At 37.8% G+C, this 19,991-nt stretch overlaps 2 protein-coding genes and 1 long non-coding RNA gene across 5 annotated transcripts; 2 read left to right on the top strand and 1 right to left on the bottom strand.

Annotated features, from left to right (window-relative positions):
- Positions 1-7,692: 7,692 nt before the first annotated feature.
- On the top strand, positions 7,693-11,382 carry LOC125259547 (tubulin alpha-1B chain-like). Of its 2 annotated transcripts, XM_048177220.1 has the most exons (4): positions 7,702-7,943; positions 9,661-9,883; positions 9,970-10,118; positions 10,200-11,382. In XM_048177220.1, the coding sequence occupies exons 1-4, from the start codon at positions 7,941-7,943 to the stop codon at positions 11,178-11,180; spliced, it is 1,356 nt and encodes a 451-aa protein (XP_048033177.1). In that variant the 5' UTR covers positions 7,702-7,940; the 3' UTR covers positions 11,181-11,382. The 2 variants fall into 2 exon arrangements, with proteins under 2 accessions (XP_048033176.1, XP_048033177.1); XM_048177219.1 differs by having other exon boundaries at positions 7,693-7,943; positions 9,970-11,382.
- Positions 11,383-11,475: 93 nt separating this feature from the next.
- On the bottom strand, positions 11,476-19,799 carry pmelb (premelanosome protein b). 2 transcript variants are annotated; one of them, XM_048177217.1, is made up of 12 exons: positions 18,108-19,799; positions 17,215-17,328; positions 16,020-16,166; positions 15,749-15,889; positions 15,510-15,671; positions 15,057-15,422; positions 13,312-13,482; positions 13,032-13,172; positions 12,848-12,953; positions 12,562-12,767; positions 12,369-12,462; positions 11,476-12,171 (listed from the first exon to the last, which is right to left on the bottom strand). In XM_048177217.1, the coding sequence occupies exons 1-12, from the start codon at positions 18,160-18,162 to the stop codon at positions 12,036-12,038; spliced, it is 1,839 nt and encodes a 612-aa protein (XP_048033174.1). In that variant the 5' UTR covers positions 18,163-19,799; the 3' UTR covers positions 11,476-12,035. The 2 variants fall into 2 exon arrangements, with proteins under 2 accessions (XP_048033174.1, XP_048033175.1); XM_048177218.1 differs by having other exon boundaries at positions 12,369-12,459.
- On the top strand, positions 13,839-16,126 carry LOC125259550. The gene is made up of 3 exons (XR_007182853.1): positions 13,839-13,993; positions 15,572-15,698; positions 16,066-16,126. It is a non-coding gene; the product is annotated as an uncharacterized LOC125259550 (long non-coding RNA).
- Positions 19,800-19,991: the final 192 nt, after the last annotated feature.

The raw sequence follows: 19,991 nt of genomic DNA, 5'->3' as shown, positions 1-19,991 counted from the left end.
CAGAACCTCACCCAATAGATCTGAAACACTGAATACCGTTTTAATCCAAGACATGATTGTTCAGGAATCAAAGATTTTGTTTCAAATCAACTATCATATATTAGAAACTTTGCTGTAGTCAGTTGCTAGAAAGAAGAAAATGTGAAATTGTGAGTTTAATTTTTCTCCCTTATCCTCCCATTATGCTTTTAATGACTCTAAAACACTTAATAATACATTATTTTAGATGAACACCTTGTGCACTTAAACCTTTATGTACTAGCATCTTTGTGTAACTTGATCAACCTATTCTCCATCTGTTCTCTTTGACACCTTCTGCCCCTTTTAAGAGCTTTGCCTGGGGTAAATTGTGGAGTGAGTTATCACATATTCTTTTTCCATTCTTTAAGAAAGGGACTTTTGTATAGCTATAGCTATAGCTTATCCAAGTTGCACTTTAGTAAATTAAATAAGAAACTGGGATGAAATTAGGCTACATGATAACCTGGGGTGACATAAGAAGCTGTAAGGCTTTGTGTAAAAATATAAAGGAAAAACACACTCTATAATAACTCGAGAAATAACAGTTTATGAAAATCAGCAGTCTTTATTCAGCATCTATTCCTATTCAGATAGGAGTACAAGAAAAAAGCATTTGAATATTTTTAAAAATGTTGAGTCATTAATGTATAGGATGAAATGACCCAGCATAGACGTTGAGGAATATAGGCCATGGGATAAGACACCCAACCCCCCATGCCCTCCTCCCAGGCTCCAGCCGTTGCTAGGCGATGAATAACGGAGTTGCTTAGATACTGACTATCCAATACACAAGCCTACATTAACGGCCATTATGTATAGATCACATGACCCTGAATCTGAATAGCAGTACACAGGGGGAGGATGCAGCTGCCCCAGCAGGGAATGAGGGGATGGCCCATCCTTTTTAATACCCACTCTTCCATCTGTCCCTATTTAGTTACACCAATACCACTTTCTGTCATTGTCAACAGAGTATATATATATATATATATATATATATATATATATATATATATATATATATATATATATATATATACAATGCTGAGTGGATTAGGCCTACTTACAAATTGTAGTCAATTACTGATTCTAAATTATAGCGTTAGTAACGAAATCCATTCATTTTCACATTTTTGATATAAGATCTGATATATACACCAATCAGGCATAACATTATGAGCACCATCCTAATATTGTTTTGTTCCCCCTTTTGCTGCCAAAACAGTCCTGACTCGTCGAGGCATGGACTCCACTAGACCCCTGAAGGTGTGCTGTGGTATCTGACACCAAGATGTTAGCAGCAGATCTTTTAAGTCCTGTAAGTTACGAGATGGATCTGACTTGTTTTTCGATTGGATTGAGATCTGGGGGATTTTAAGTCAACACCTCAAACTTATTGTTGTGCTCCTCGAACCATTCCTAAACCATTTTTGGTTTGTGGCAGGAGCATTATCCTGCTGAAAGAGGTCACAGCCACCAGGGAATACTGTTTCCATGAAAGGGTATACGTGGTCTTCAACAATGCTTAAGAAGGTGGTACGTATCAAAGTAACATCCACATGGATGGCAGGACCCAAGTTTTCCCTGCAGAACATTGCCCAAAACATCACACTGCCTCTGCCGGCTTGCCTTCTTCCCATAATGCATCCTGGTGCCATGTGTTCCCCAGGTAAGCGACATGCACCCGGCCATCCACGTGATGTACACAATTCATCAGACCGTGGTCCTGATGCTCAAATGCCCACCGTTGGTGTTTTCGGCGGTGGACAGGGGTCAGCATGGGCACCCTGACTGGTCTGCAGCTATGCAGCCCCATACGCAACAAACTGTGATGCACTGTGTATTCTGACACCTTTCTATCAGAACCAGCATTAACTTCTTGAGCAATTTGAGCTACAGTAGCTCGTCTGTTGGATCGGACCACACGGCCAGCCTTCGCTCCCCACTTGCATCAATGAGTCTTGGCCGCCCATGACCCTGTCGCCGGTTCACCACTGTTCCTTCCTTGGACCACTTTTGATAGATACTGACCACTGCAGACCAGGAACACCCCACAAGAGCTGCAGTTTTGGAGATGCTCTGACCCAGTCGTCTAGCCATCACAATTTGGCCTTTGTCAAACTCACTCAAATCCTTACGCTTGCCCATTTTTCCTGCTTCTAACACATCAACTTTGAGAACAAAATGTTCACTTGCAGCCTAATATATCCCACCCACTAACAGGTGTCGTGATGAAGAGATAATCAGTGTTATTCAAATCACCTTCAGTGGTCATAATGCTATGCCGGATCGATGTACTGTTATATATAAAAAGGGATAAATTAATTCTTTTACAAATGTATATTATCTTAAATAAAAGATAAAGAAAGTAAATATTTTCAGCTATTCTCTTCTCCACAGGTAGGAGACACTGAAACACTGAAACTGAGAGTTCTGTTAGTATAAACAAAATAAAATGCAATATTATAAGGATAAAGGTACATTTCCTCTAGTAAATTTCATGTGAGCCCAAAAAGATTATGTTTTCCAGTATCAATATATTTTCTGAGCCGCACATGGTCGTTGGCCTTTGAAAGATGATGGTTGTCTCAGGAGATATAATGTTTGTCCTCCATGGTTACTTGCTTTGTTTCTGCTGCTATGCTTCTGCAATGCATATATAACCTCTTAGACGTATTGTATTGTCATTGATAAATGCAAAATTCTACTTTAGCCTATTAGTTTGGCTAGTAAAACCTCTAGCCTATTCTTACATGTCCTTTTTCTCCCTCTTCTCTCTCTTCCCTTTTTTTGTTTTCATGCGTGAGTGTTCATTTTACTGTTTATAGGCTGGTTGCTAACAACATTTGAGCAGTAAAAACAATAAGCCTACAGGTCTCACATAGCTCCTTACATGTTTAGAATATTAATGCTGTCCTATAGGCTATAGGAATTCACTGTAATTCTTTCAGTAGACAGTTTATATACCTGCTTCATATTCTTTTAAATGATTTATTTGCAGTATTGCACACACACACACACATATAGTATTTGCAAATTTTGTAGGCAACTTCTAATGCTATAGCAACTGCTCTGAGACAGATTGCATCTCTGTTGCTTTTTCAGCATAATCTCTGATCCTGTTCACTGCAGTGCACAACCCATTAAGACAAGGAACAAAAATCAATAACGCAAGCAGAAAAAAAAAAGACTACAGCTATCCTGCAGGAACAAGGGGGTATAACAGGAAGATAACAAAATACTGATATGCAAATTGATATGCAAATACTGATTGACATGATATGATTTTCTTTTTATTTAGATTCAGAGCTTCTCTTCTACCTTACCTACTTCCAGATGTTAACTGCTATCTACACTGGAGGCATTTCGATATCAGAACAATAGTTTAAATAAATACATTAGACAGATTATTGTTACTCGATTTACTGTATGTCACAGTTTGAATTTTTATATCAGTGAACATACAGTAAATGCCTCCCCTAATGGCTGCTAAAGTTGGTATTAATAACCTCCTAACATCTTGAAGGAAAAGACTGGGGGAAAACAAAATCCAATTATAATGTTGATTTACAAAGGCACACCACCTGTTTTTACAAAATAGCCAAAGTCGGCATAAAACGGAGGTTGCGATAGATTTTTCTTACCTATTGTGACGTATATGTGAGTGAAACAAGAAAAAAATGTAGGGCGGGACTTGATTTTGTCCATAGGGAATTGATTGGTTGTTGCTGTGATCTCATGTGAGTGACAGGTTGCCCCGCCCTCATGCCAGTAAACATGTCATTAGAGAAGAGATCTTGCTGCAAAGGCTAGTTATTTTGGTTAAAGATTATGAGAGCACATGAATTATGCCTATATCCATGCATGGATAAGTGATTTATAATAAATAAAAAATCAAGAATGGTCAATTTTGATTTCATGGTGACTTTAAAAAGTATGGAAGCTTCTTCAATCTTTTAAAGGAGCAATACTGGTATGTATGTGTAGAGAACTGCACAGATTTAGCTGATGTAAAAAAAAGTCCATGATTCATTCATTATGAGTCACAGACTGACATTATGTACACATAGCCAATGGCAGAATACCAAATAGGTTCTGTGGTTTATGTTTAAAGTTTTCTCACCACTGGCAACTGCACACAGACCCGTCCCTCCCATCCTATTCTCATAGCAGCATCTGTGAGAAGAATTCCCTGCGGTATTCCAGCCAATGGAACACTTCCGATGGAATGCTTATCTTGAATGCATTACATCAGTTTCAACAATTTGAGATTTGAGATTTTTGTTATGCTGCAAGCACAGAAACAATATGTGATTAAATGAAATGATGATTATATTAGCTTATTTCATCAAACATGCAAGTAAAGGAAATAAGAGTCTGGAAAAAAAAAATGCCCGAAATACTAGTTGTGGAAGTAAGTAGCAGGTTTTTGTGCTCAGACCCTGCAATTAGGAATATGACAGTCATGGGAGTTCAGACAGACACAAACAGGCTTCCAGTTTTGCATAAACCCAGCAGATGTGAACAGCTCACTGACACTGACAGGACAAAAAAAAAAAGTCAAGTTGCTCACGTGACAAATGCGATGACATCATTTCAACAAAATCTAGGACACAGAGGGAGGAGAGAAGGCAAGCAGGACAGTGGGAGGGTTCATGGTACCATGCAACACTAGGCCCATTCTGATAGCATCTACTATCTACATTCAGTCATTTTATACTTTAACATGCAGTGTTCACATTCTCAACAGGCAACATAAAAATTAGCTTAATGTGTCCTTGCTGAAAATAACAAATCAAAGATGGTTTGCTGCATGGTCTTAGCTGTTTTGTGCAGGTCTCTTAACCTATTAAAATATTTTTTTTAAATTTAATATTAGTCAAAAATACTATTTAACATGATGCAAGACTATTTTGTCAAACAGTGTAGCCTAAAGCTATACTGTATGATTTATAATAGTCCTTTACAACTGCTGCTTGTCAGACTGTAAACATGATCCCCGCTGTAAGCCATGTCACTGTTGGATCTCAGCTGTCATTAATATCAGACGGTACGGCAGCCAAGAAAACGGATGCACACAAGAAGACTCGTCCGGAGTTTTACGTCATCAATCCGTGGCACGTTCAGTGACTGTGAACTGGGTCATTGTAGTATTTCAGACCCCCGGACTTTTTAAAGTGATGGTTCACAAAAATGAAATGTTAAAAGCTTTTTATAATACTTTATGAATAAATTATAATGAATAAAAATAATCATAAAATATCATAAAATAGTCTTCTGTTGTACTAAGCATTTTTTTTTATGTCTTCACTTCACTGAATTTGTACTTGTAGAAAATATTTAACAAAATGTGAACAGTGTCTTTTTCTAAAAAATGCAAGGTATTTTATAAAGGTTATGCCCCTCAGTCTGAACTCAACCCCGTCACACCATCCACCATAATAATTTAGACTCCACCCATATGTGACATCATTTACCAGAAATGATATCATTCAGGCCTGTTTGGAGAAGATAATAAGTACACTCTAAAAAAAAAAAAAAAAAAAGTGCTATATAGCAATAAAAGTGGTTCTTGGCTCGTAATCATAGGGGAACCACTTTTGGTGCTAATATGTAGCACCATATCTTTAAAGGTGCTCTACAGCACCCTTGTCAAATGGTGCTATGTAGAACCCATAAGAGGTGCCATATCACATTTTATTTCTTCAACAAAAATGGTGCTAAACAGCACCAACAGTGGTTCTTTGGCTTGTAAAGAACCTTTAAAGGGGCTTAACAGGTTCTTTGTACAGCAGTGGTGCTATATAGCACCTTAACCACCCCAAAGAACTGGCGAAGAACCACTGAAGCACCAAGATTTGGTGCTATATAGCACTTAAAGTGGTTCCCCTATGATTACGAGCCAAAGAACCACTTTTATAGCACCATTTTTTTTTAGAGTGTAGTATCATACTTTTATTCATATTTTTGAGGAGTATTATAGTCAGGGATGGTATTTTCAAGATTAACTCAACCCCATCACGTAAAATTAAAGGGTTAGTCTGCCTAGTTCAGCCAAAAATGAAAATTCTGTCATTAATTACTCAGCCTTGTGTCGTCCCCCAAAACCTTAAGACCTTCATTCATCTTCGGAACACAAATTAATATATTTTTGAAGCGACAAGAATACTTTTTGTGTGCAAAAACAAAACAAGAATAATGACTTTTTAATTATGTTATTATGATAGTGAACGCAGGGCTGGCTTCCATGTTTATGTCCAAACGCTGGCTCAGTATTGGCCGAAGCTGAACACGTGAGCAGTATGACGCATGCTTGTGATGCTGGAGCCGGCCAATACCGAGCCGGCGTTTGGACGTAAACACGGAAGCGCTGCACTGAGTTCACAACGTCAACTGTTTATGACAACAGTTCAAATTGTTAAATAAAGTCCTTATTTTTGTTTTGTTTTTGCGTGCAAAAAGTATTCTTGTCACTTCATAACATAAAGGTTGAATCACTGTAGTCACATGGACTATTTTAAGTATGTTTTTGTTACCTTTCCGGACCTCAAAAGGTGCAATGACGTTGCTGCCTATGTATGGTTCAGAAACCCTCGGACTCCATCAAAAATATCTTAATCGCTAGGTCTTACGGTTGTGAAATGACATGAGGGTGAGTAAATAATGTCCGAAATTTCATTTTTGGGTGAACTAACCCTTTAAGATCGAAAATTATTATTTTTCAAAGCTTTATTTTGATCCATAAGTATATATACAATGTACTTATTATGTAGTTGCTGCCATATGGTCTACTCTCCTACACGTCAAGGAGCAGTAGCCATATTGAGCAAAAACCCCAAGAGAGACTAAATTAAAAATATAAAATTGAAGGCAATGTCTCCCTTCAAACCTGTTACAATCTTCAACCCCGTCACACTATTCTCAACCTTGTCACATTAATATTTTTGGGAAAAAATAGGGAAGATGAATAAAAATTAAAGCATTTCTTGCTGATTACAACCGGACATGGTTACAAGAATAAAAAGACCACAGACACACAATGTTTATTTTTAACTTCAGTCCCGTAAAATTGTGAAAATTATCATAAATGTTTCATTTATAGTTATTATGAGGGACACGTGAGCAGGTAAGCCTAGATGTTTGTTTTATAGCAAGTTTTGTGTAAAATCCTTTTTAAACCAATTCCATTTTGTCCTTTAAGGGGTTGGGAATAAACCCAGACAGCAACATAGTCTGGCCCAGATCCGGCCCTCATCTGGTACATGTGGTTTATATGCGGACCACATGTGGGCCGGATCTGTGCCGTTGCTATGTTGGTGTCAAGGAAAGGTGTTTAAATTTGAAAAAAACTGAAAACTATAAAATGTCTTTAATGCCTGATGTGGGAAAATATGATTTGTTGGAGATTTGATGTGCCTAATGATGTGGGGTATAGAAAATCAATTATATGTAGTTTAAAAAAAGAGAAAGAAATCCAAGTTGAAATATTACCCAATCCCAGGAGCTTGCATTTCATGCGGGATCGAAATGGTGGCGAGCAAACAAAAACAATCTCCATAAATTTTATTGCATCATCAGGTTCTGCTCTCCTATTGGTTCTTGATTTGACGGTTGTTTGATTGCTTGTGTGAAAGGAAACGTGTACAAGCCTTTAAATGATGATAACAAGTTCACGTTCCTGTATGAATACCAAAAAGAGAAAAGCACAATATCTGATGCCATTGCACTGATTTATATCGGTCACAAACACGGCTACATTTTCTCCCTTCCTCGTTCGACGTCACGCTCATTCAACTCCTCCCCTTCATCCTCGCTGACACCGACTCAATCTTGAACAGTGTACTCTCAGTATACTCCTAACAATAAAGAAATTTCCTGCCTCCTGATATTCACCTCATCGCTCCATCCCCTCCAGAATAATGGTGAGTATAATAATTTTCCTTTCCCTTTCAAACATTGACGCGGCAAAGGTTTTCGTCCCAAATGTATGTGTCATTTAATGCTCGTCTGGTATTTTTCAAAGCAGCTCGAGCGGCTTTTCTTTGTCATTCAGCGCGCGCCCTTTCCTTAAAATGGAGGAAAAGCGACATTGCGACGACGTGACGCCCCGCAAACATTTATATTTTTTTGTAAATAATCTTAAATGTTATAATGCAAAGAATGCTATAGTTAAAAATGTTATTCATCGTGCAGTCATTTAGTTTATAAATGCCGTTGCAAACGCCAACCCGATTACATTCACCCATTCATCAATCCACCCATCCATCCATTCATTCATAACGATGCACGAAATTACGCGTTTTGTTCAAATGCCGTTATAAATAACATAATTAGTTTTTCATAATGCACAACCCCACTTTTGGTTCTAAATCATAATTAGGATAGTAGTACACCTGTTATGAGGGTGCATCTCCAAAATCATCTCACATGATGAAGTCATTTTGAAGTCATTTTTTTTGACATATGCATTGAAATGATTGTTAAAATAGTGTGCGTTATCTCTGTCTCAATCATGATACATTATATACGATAAAAAAATAGAATATACAAGTATATTCTTTTGTAATTACTGCATAATTGAAATCAAATCACCATGTATTATAATTAATAAGTGTGATTTAAATGATATCTTAACAAAAATGCACAAATAGAATGATTTTTGTTTCCTCCATCAGAGATTGACATAGAATTTTCTTGAAATTTGCATCCACCCCTCCTCCCATCCGCATGAGCAGTAAACTGGGTGGGGACTGCAGCTGTCTGCAGAAGCTCATGCCTGGCCTGTGCAGCAGATGACTGGATTTCTATTCCTGTAGTATTCCACAGCTGTTATTGTCTCCATTGAGATTTTGCATTAAATGTGTTCATGCATTTTTTTATTTTGCTGATATTGCTTTTATTGAATTTCTGGGAACTGCCTTTGTTTTTATCAAGCTGTCTTTAGGGAAATTTAATGATGCAACCAAATATTCATTGATTCATTCATTGACCAACGTTTAAGATCTGATCATTAAAAAAAAACTACATTAAATCAAAGAATATTCTGAATTCCCTTCAAATAGTGGATACAGCCCTTGAGAAAATGCAATTCGGTTTCTGCATCTAAAAACCTGCTAAAACTAATGCTCCTCCTTTATTGAAATTCATACTCTTTCATAAACCACTGAGATGACAGATAAATGGGAAAAGGTAGATTTCTGTCAACATTTTTATTGTTCTCTTTCAACGGCTAGTCAGACACGGTCTGGCAAGCCTATTCTATGTGGGTGGGGCTTCAGCCTTGTTCCCATTCCTGCCTCATTCCCTTTGAATAAAGAGAACTGACTGCTTTCTTTGTTCTTCCTTCTTGGTAACCTTCTAAGTCTTTAATATGCCAGTTCACTTCTTGTCTATCCTCAAGGTAAATATCGTTTAAGCAGGTGTTTACAGCACATTTATGGTGGTGCATTTCTGATGCAATGTCAGATGTCTTTTGTTGTACCTAAAACATCGAACACATTCAAATGTCAACAGAATGAGCAAAAGAAAGCCTTTGCGCATGTCTTGAGAGCCAGCAACCTTATAAAAAGGTTTGTGGCTTTTTATTATTAACTATACAAATAAAAATTCTTATAATGATTTCCAAATTCGCTTCTATAGCGTGAGTGCATCTCCATCCACGTTGGTCAAGCTGGAGTCCAGATTGGCAATGCCTGCTGGGAACTCTATTGTCTTGAACATGGCATCCAGCCGGACGGGCAGATGCCCAGTGACAAGACCATTGGAGGAGGTGATGATTCCTTCAACACCTTCTTCAGTGAGACAGGAGCTGGAAAGCACGTCCCCAGGGCTGTGTTTGTAGACCTGGAGCCCACTGTCATTGGTAAGAAGATGGGTCTTCATTTTATCTGTGATATTGTGTATGTCAAAGAGCATAGTTCGCTAAACGTTTCTTCATGACCCGTCCAGATGAGGTGCGCACTGGGACATACCGTCAGCTGTTCCACCCTGAGCAGCTCATCACAGGAAAGGAAGATGCTGCCAATAACTACGCTCGTGGACACTACACTATTGGAAAAGAAATCATTGACCTGGTGCTGGACAGGATTCGCAAACTGGTATGTAGTTGTAAATCAACAAACAAACATAAAATGAATGATATATTATGTTTGGTTACTGACCAAACGGTTTCTTTTCAGGCTGACCAGTGCACAGGCCTCCAGGGTTTCCTGGTGTTCCACAGCTTTGGTGGTGGAACCGGTTCTGGCTTCACCTCTCTGTTGATGGAGCGTCTGTCTGTGGACTATGGCAAGAAGTCCAAGCTGGAGTTCTCCATCTACCCTGCTCCTCAGGTCTCCACCGCTGTGGTAGAGCCTTACAACTCCATCCTGACCACCCACACCACCCTAGAGCACTCTGACTGTGCCTTCATGGTAGACAATGAGGCCATTTATGATATCTGCCGTAGGAACCTCGACATTGAGCGTCCTACTTACACCAACCTCAACAGGCTGATCAGCCAGATTGTGTCCTCCATCACAGCCTCCCTCAGGTTTGATGGAGCCCTCAATGTCGATCTCACTGAGTTCCAGACCAACTTGGTGCCCTATCCTCGTATCCACTTCCCACTGGCTACCTATGCCCCAGTGATCTCTGCAGAGAAGGCTTACCATGAGCAACTCTCTGTGGCCGAGATCACTAATGCTTGCTTCGAGCCAGCCAATCAGATGGTGAAATGCGACCCACGTCACGGCAAGTACATGGCTTGCTGCCTGCTGTACCGTGGTGATGTTGTACCCAAAGATGTGAACGCTGCAATCGCCACCATCAAGACCAAGCGCACCATCCAGTTTGTGGACTGGTGTCCCACTGGTTTCAAGGTTGGCATCAACTACCAGCCTCCCACTGTGGTTCCAGGTGGTGATCTGGCTAAAGTGCAGAGGGCCGTGTGCATGCTGAGCAACACCACAGCTATTGCTGAGGCCTGGGCTCGTCTCGATCATAAGTTCGATCTGATGTACGCCAAGCGTGCCTTTGTGCACTGGTATGTGGGTGAGGGTATGGAGGAGGGCGAGTTCTCAGAAGCCAGAGAGGACATGGCTGCCCTGGAGAAAGATTACGAGGAAGTCGGTGTCGACTCCATCGAGGGTGAAGGAGAGGAAGAGGGCGAGGAATATTAAATTGTTCACGAATGTCTAAAATTGAAAACAGTAGACCGTTAATTTACAAACGATATACATGAGGTATCAAGTGTAAAGTCTACTCCTAAATGTTAGGGACACATTCTTGATCAGTTGATGTATTGTTATGGCCAGTATGACTTTTATTTGTGGAATTTGCTTGCCAAATTTTGATTGAATAAATTGATGGTGATGTTCAAAATCTGTGTATGTGCAATGCTTTAAAAATCTTTCATGTGGAGGTTAACATAGGCCTTTGGTTTTAAGACATTCTGGGCATTCAAGACAAGTAATCTGCTTACTAACCTTTGACGGGTTTGGCTTCCAACAACTTCGGATGAAGGAAAAGTAGATTAGTAGTCACTCAGCAGTCGGTATTAAGGCCATTCTAGGTTTTTAGGGAGGTGCAAATGAGTTACAGCAGTGGTATGCTTGCACGAATTAAGGAAAGCAGGTCATGGTATCAAACGGTCTTATAGTAAAAAGCCTTAATTAATTGGATTGTAGACACCAATGTCGAAGATAATGAGGCCAAAAAATAATAACAGCTTTTGTGATATTTTATTCAATTGCATTAAAAAAAGGGTTCCAGAGCTACTTTAACTGTCAACATATTGTTAAATATGCTTTGTTGGCCCAAATGGCAATTGTTTAAAGTACAAAATTGCTTTTGACAAGTTTTTGTAGAAAAATGATTTGGGGTCAAATATGTGTATAAAAATACAAAAATCCAAATTTAAACATTAAAGATTAAAAAAATTAAATGGTAAAAAAGGTCTATACTTTTACACTATTCAAGATAGTGCTAACGTAATTACTTTTTAAGTTTAATTTTCATTGGTTTTTAAGTAAAATTCACACTACTCCTTTTTTCTGATCCACCATCTGTTGGTTCATCAGGCTCCAGAAGAGAGCTGGTATCGAGCTCATGCCAACGTTGTTGGACTGGCATGCAGGGACCTCGGTCAACCTTTGGTACCCTTTAAGATGCCTAGAAAAGTGGAAAAACAAGGCCAGTTTATTTCTTTCCAACCAGCTTTACCAGTTAATGTTCACACAAATTTGCTTACTGATTAAGCTTTAGGAAACCAAAAGGAACAGTTTGAATAATTAATAATAATTCATGAATGATTCATGCCAGCTAAATAAGTCAGTGCATGGATATTACGCAGTGTTAAAATGACTCACTTGTATGCAAAGGCCACAGCACCCAATACTGATGCAACCGTCAGGATTCCTAACAACAGGGCAGCGGCACCTGCAGAGGTCAACCTAGAACCTGCTAAATTTGGCACAGAGATAAAGATAATTCAATATCACAATAAGAGCTGTTATCATTTTGGAGCACCATGCCTAAAGTTTCAACAGTGAATAAACTCACCTATGTTAATATTAACCCTGGCATTTGTGACCGCCATACTGACATCATTCATCATAGACACATTGATACAGAAGATCCCAGAGTCGTTGAAGAAGTGTCGAAGGATGAGTTGGCATTCTGAGGAGGGGCTCACAGCATTGCAGATGGTCATAACTGGCATATGGCAGTCTGCATCCGACACTACGGTACACACTTCAGTGGGGAGGCTAAAAAGAGCAGGTAAGGTCATGAATTCTCCATCAGGCTGTATTTTGAGGTTTCAACTCCATGCTTTGCCAGACCTCACCTTCCCTGGCAGGAAACAGTGAAATCAACAGCATTCTGCTCCATCTCTGTTAGCAGAAAACCATCAGCTGCGGCCACCTGGACGATCTGAACGCTCTCAATGCCCTCTGAGGATACAAACATTATTCTCCACTGAAGGTCTATAATGCATCATATAAAAATACAAGTCAAAGAAAGAATCTCACCGATAATCTCAATATCAGTTGAGAAGGATCCATAACGGTAAATCACACAGTCACTGAGTGTGTTTGGGGCCTGACGCTTTATTATTGCTACATGGGCCTGGTCAATGTTGTCTTCCTCCACAATTACCTCCATGTCAGCAGCTGATGTTTTGGAAATTTATATTAATATATATTTTTAAATATATTTACATCATATGCAATTAATATTTAGTTATATTGATATAATTATCAATAATTCAATATCTCTAAATATCAAAAAAATAAGAAAACTACAACTCACTAGTAGTGGTCTTCAGTGTTTCAGGCGTCTTAGATCCAGACCCAAGGTCAAAGACCTTCTCAAGGCTGGATCTTGTTGGAACTTCATTTGTAGGTGCAGGTGGAATAGCTTTCATTGTAGATGCAGAAGTGGACTTCAGAATGGGAGATGAAGGCTGACTGGTAGCATGATCTGTTAATTCATGAAGTAAATAAAGTAAAAGTACTTGAGTTTTACTCTGTTTAGAATTAGAACTGATGTTTTTCTGTGTTATGCTCTCCAGTATTTCACACAGGCATGGCTAAATAAAAATAGGTTGACACTAACATACTTTATTAGGATATTTTTTTTATTTTGATTGATTTTACGTAAATCTTAACTTTTAAATAATAATATTTAACTTTTTACTCAACTAGGCCTACATTTTATAAATAATTTCGTTCCTCGTTATTTCAAAATAAAGAAATCGAATCGTTCCGAAACCGAGATGTCTGATTCATGTAAACACATGAATGAATAATTTTAAATCGATTCTTTTCGATGAACCTGTTGACGTTGTTCACAAATCGCAGTGAACGATTCATTAGCCGCGTGATCTGATTGCAGTCTCAACTCGATTCAGTCGATCCAATGATCCGGTTGGAGCGAGTCCGGGAGTAATGTGATCCTCAGAGCTTGAGTGTTCAACTGATGAAACTGAAAAGTAAGTGACTAACGCTGAATATTAGTAATATTTATTGTAAATGAAAACTATTTTTAGAGTTTAACGTTACATGAGTTGTTTGTGGACTAAATCTGTTGCGACAGTCCGAGCTGTTGAAGCTCACTGTATGAAATACTTGAATGCTGACGACTAGTTGACTATGCTAATCTATCTATCTATCTATCTATCTATCTATCTATCTATCTATCTATCTATCTATCTATCTATCTATCTATCTATCTATCTATCTATCTATCAGTATGTAGGCTAGTATTTTAGTATCTCTAGTTCTCACACACACACGTTTGGTTTTCATGTTTTATGCTGACATTTCATATAATGATTTGTATACTGTGCAAACAGTATATTCTAAAGCCTAAACCTACCAATCACAGAAAACATTTTTACATTTTCAAAAAAACATGATTTATAAGCTGTTTTCCTCATGTGAACCAAAAATGTCTTAACAAAGACAATGGTTTTGGATATTGGATATTTGTTTCACTATAATAGTGAGGATATTAGATAGACTTCCATTGATTTTATATAAAGTTAAAGATATTTTCTTTCGCCTAACCCAACCTAAAACACTAGATTTTTGACCGATTTATAAGCCTTTTTAACAGAGGACCAGTAAAATTTCCTCAATAATGGGGTCTCATAACATTTTTAAGTGAGGACATTTGGCCTTCACACATGTATAGCCAAACCTGTACACACACACACACACACACGAACATATAGAACCATACTGTGGCACGTCCTGATATTGCTGAGTTAGATGCGTTCCTGGGTCAACATATTTTGTTGATCCTGGAACAACATTTTATTCTGAAAATTTAGTCTTAACCCTATTCCTACCTCTAAACCTAACCCTACCCATAAGTTATCCCAAAAATCAGAGGAAAATGATAGGTGAATAACACTATTGTAGAAGCACCAATTCATAATTTTAAGCCTAAACTTGACATAATCTGTAAACGTGTCCCCTCAAATCTAATCAAAAATGTTGACCCAGGAACATGTTGAACTCAGCAATATCAGGTTATGCCATGCTGTGCACCTGTAGTGATGTGTTCAGTTGGGCTGATGGGTCTCTCAGAGGTCAGGGTGTTGGTAGTGGGATGGGCCTCAGTCGGAAGGGTTGGTGGAGTTGCACAAGATGAATCCGGAATAGCTGCTTGTACGACAACTTGAGGCTTGAAGGTACCAGATGTAATGTAAGTGTGAGTGACGGTCAGTTCCCTGGAGATTACAGTGCCACTGCCATCCCCGAAATTCCAGTTAAAAGTCACGTCTGATTTGCTCAGGTATTGGCTGGGGTCATGAAGGGTGATGCTGAAGGCCACCGCTCTGTTCTGGATGAATTTCCGATCACCTTCATCTTTGTCATTTACCTGAGTCAGGGAAACTGCAAAGGGAATCTGGTCTAGAAACACAGGGATAAAATAGTGTTTCATTACATCTGAAAACCGAACTAAACAAAAGATCAACATTCTGTTTACATTACGCTTACCGGTGATACTAAACTGTGTGGATGCATATCCAATAGGGATGAATTTATCTTTTTGCCTGTAGTGATAGATGACAACATCCATCATATAAGAGCCAAGAGGAACATCATCAGTGCCGATGGTCAGCGATGAGGACGGGCCGTCGCACACTTGCCAGTATTTACCTGTCAAACACAATGGTGGATTGTCAGGTAGGTGAGATAACTGCACATCACAGTAAAGTAAGTACTTCATTCCTTACCACAGGTTTTCCATACAAACACATAGGGAGGCTGCTTGTCCCCCTGTCTGGGAAGGAGAGGAGCATTAGGGAACACAGCTTTCCATGCATCTGCAGAGTTACCCTCAGGATAGACAGGCTCTCCTTCATGGAACTGCGTGCCTAAATTAGAAAAGTTGACATATTTGTGCATTATTATTATTAATGCAACCACAATTTCATAGTGCTGGCAGCAGAATATGCATTTTCATCTTTGAAAAAATAGAGTGAGATGAAGATCATAGAAATATACCGTTGATTGTGCAGTTTTGTGCCCAAACAACTTGTCCATCTGGCAGGACCTTCTGGTTGTGAGGGAACACGATGTCAATGGTGAAGGTGATTTTGGCACCGGTCAAGGTGGGTGCATCACTTCCTACATCAAACTTCAGTTGTCCACCTGTAGAAATTTACATTTATGCATTTTATCTAGAGGTCCACAGATTTTACCAATAACAATAATGCTTGCCGATAACCGATTAATCATCCGATAGTTTTTCAAATAAATACTGAATGAAAACAAACATAACATAAAAAAGTGCTGAACTTTATTACAAAAATCAAAAAACAGTACTGAACCATGAAAATGTATCTGCTTGGTTACAAACATTCATCCAAATATCTTCCTTTATACAGCAGAACAAAGAAATTTATACAGGTTTGGAACAACTTCAGGGTGAGTAAATGATGACAGAATTTTCATTTTTGAGTGAACTATCCCTTTAAAGATGCCCATCTTTAAATATCTACACAAAGGCCATAGCATTGAAAATAGACACATAGAGTGTGTATATTGTATGTGAACTCTCTCACTTTATTTGCTTCTATTTTAGAACACTTAATGATTATCTAATCAAAATGACAAAATATGTATTACAATGACGATAAAAAAAGAGCAGAAATTGAATGCGTTTCTGACTTTGACTGCATGAATGTATCATTTTGTTTTCTCATGTCACTAGCTATAAATATGCAACTTCGCTGCATAACGAATGCATAAAAGTGACCAGCCAGATGTAAACTAATGCAAATAGATGGTAGCAATCATGATGACATTAATCATTTGAGTCGGAATTGCGTGTATTTTTGTCACAATAATTGAATTTTTTTTTTGTCACATTTAATTGCATCTTTCATGCACTATAAAGAGTATTTTATGGAATGGAAAGGTTCCATGGATGTTAAACGTCCTTCCTGTAACCAAAGATGCCAAATCAGAGTGTAAATCAGCTTTCACGGCATTCAAAATGTATATGTTTTTATCAGTTCATGAACACCCTAGGAAACAAACCCATGACTTTGGAGTTGCTAGCAACATGCTGAGCTACCGAAACACTAATGAAACAAGTGAACTAACATTACAGTTGCAAATATTACATGTTGATTTAAGTGTGTAATGTAATGATGTAGAAAAGACATTTCTTTCTTTCTTGACTGAATTTTATTACCTGTCCAGCTGTTTTTGTTGAGTGAGTCTCCATCTTTCCACACTGGGAAGCGTTTTGTACTCCATGTCTGATATTGATTGAAACTGGATTTTGAGTTGCTTCTGTCAACTTGTCCTTACGCAGAAAAGAAAAACGAGGAAACCGAAATGAGATTATTTGGTGGAAACTAAAAAAATGATTTGAGACTCTAAATGACTGACTTAAAAACTATAAAGTCTGCAATTGTTTGAGAGAATGAGAGGCGGGGCATGTGACCGGATAAAAAATATAGCACAATTTCTGCAGTGTGACCACAAATCCTGTGCATGTGATGGTCAGCTATACATGTGACCATACATTTGGCTTTACTGCATAAAGGACAGGCTTGCTCTCCGAGCAAAGTGCATAGGCTAGCATAACTCAAATTCTGAATGCAATGCTAGAGTTATGAATGATTGAAACTGTGCCAGTCAAAACTATAACATTATGGGTATAAAAGACACTTTTGGGCTATTTTGTATTTTTAAGTCATTGGATGTATTCTTTCTTATTTGTTCTGATTAGCTAATGCACTTTATGCCTAATCTTGGAAAATTAGCAAACATACTTTTAATGAATATAAGGGGGTCAAGGAGATCAGGATATTGTCACGCAGCATTAAATCTACCCACAGGGTTTAGGAATTCAACATTAATTGAAATAGTTAACTTTTACCTTAACGTTTTTCTTTCACCTTTCCTGATAACCAGTTCTTTTCATGCAGTTAAAAAAAGCCTCCACTAAATATAAATGCTGGTAAACATAATTCCAATAATATAATATATAACCAGGGCAATATGTTAAACAAGAAAATGGTGCTGTCTATTTAATAATATTAACTAAACACAATAAATATTGAAATAATGTTTACTTACTTGTTAAAGCCACAGACAAACAGGTCACTATCAGTATTCTTGAAAGTAGCTTCATTGTGTCTTTGTTGTTGGCACCTTAATGAATTTCATCTTCAGAAGCATCGCTCTTTATATAGCCACATCCTACATCTGTGGCTGAACAGCCCCTCCCATAACTTAGGACCATGCGCGCGCACACACACACACACACGAATATGCAAAATTTCCTAGTGATGCTGTGCAAAAGTTATCAGATTAAAATACCATTCATTATTACTTGCACTCAAACTAATTTATTAATTATGATTTTTAATTTTCCTTTCAACTTAAAGCACTTTATTATTAATAATATAAGGAGAAACCAAAAACCAATATACAGATTGGAAGAACTTGTAAGAAAACAAGAAAATATTTACTGACCACAGAACCATAGATTTAAAAAACAAAATTAAAAATGCAAAAGGAAAAGAAGAAATATAAAATAATTCTGAAGCTAAGGTGTTGCAAATAACCACTTTAATAAACCTTTTGTTTAAGAGTGTAAAATACTTGATTTGACATATTGAGGCTTATTTTTTACTTTGAGAGTCACATTGAGATTACAAGCTCTTTTCCAAGTTGAGCTTCTTTTAATGAGGAACGAAGCTGGAGAATGCTTCCATGTGATATCAGTGGAGCACTGCATGCGGCTGGACATCTGACGCTTTTAAAAGCTTTGTTTCTTAATTGGGTCAGCGGCCATAAGCATCTTACACTTTTTTGCTATATCTGAATTTTTTTTTTTAAATCCTAACAAATGCGATAGAATGAGTTTTGGTGCTAAAATAAGCATGTAAGTGTTAGTTTTGAGATGTGTATGAGAAACAATGTTTAATGCGAATAAAGGGTAAATTGAGTCAAATCTGCTGTAGATGGCTGGTACAGTATCAGAGTCATGCGAGATCAAGGATGGCTGACTCCAAGAACAATAGAGTCTGTTCAGGTCTGAGCGCTCATTCGCTGCGAGTACCGCAAGAATTATCTACATTCTGTGAATACTAATGCACAGAGGTTAACAGGTTCAATTGCGCACTATATTTCAGTGAAATAATTCACTATTTATTTTCAAATGTTTTGCATTGCATTAATAAGGATGGGGAAAATGCACTTAATTGCCAAAAATAAGTGCTAATAATTGAAAAAAAAAAAAGTAATTGCACAATGCAAAAAAATAAAAAAAAAATCTTAGGGATACATTACTTATGCTTCATTACCTTTATGCAAAATATATTTATTTAGATTTTGGGTTGAAATATGAAATCCGACACTAATTCAGATGTTAAAGCGTCAATAAAACAATAAGTTACACATTACGGCTAGACAAAAATGCCTGGAATGGAAAGTTAATCAGGATTACAGCAGCTCTTGTGACTTCTTGATTAACCCGGATTTTTGGCTTTTTGGCATCCTAACAAAAAAAAAATCAGATTTTCAGAATTGTGTTCTAAATAGCCACATTTAACATTCCCGGTTTATTCTTGTATCTCTTTATTCCAGCACTGAATTCAAAGGCAAACCATGAAGGTGTTGTTGACATCAGGTGGAAGCAAAACTGGTCAAGTTGTCGTATAAAAATCGGAAAAGTGAATTTACTGCCAAGAAGCATGAGTAGAACGTCTGTCACATTATAACAATTTACACTGCAATCGGTAAGAAAAACACCCACAAGTATGTTTCTCATAAAACATTATTGTACATCAACCACATTTATAAAAAGGAACCGAGTTCACAAAAATGCAAACCTTAACTTCTGACAAGAAACACCCCAACAATTCAATTCAAAACCTGAGAGTTCATGTGGTACCACTAAAACACAGAAAACAGTATATACATTTGATAAAACGCTATATTCTTGAGAATGGAGGT

The sequence above is a fragment of the Megalobrama amblycephala genome, linkage group LG24 (assembly GCF_018812025.1).
Source record: "Megalobrama amblycephala isolate DHTTF-2021 linkage group LG24, ASM1881202v1, whole genome shotgun sequence".
NCBI lineage: Eukaryota > Metazoa > Chordata > Actinopteri > Cypriniformes > Xenocyprididae > Megalobrama > Megalobrama amblycephala.
This window is presented reverse-complemented; position numbering and strand designations above follow the sequence as displayed.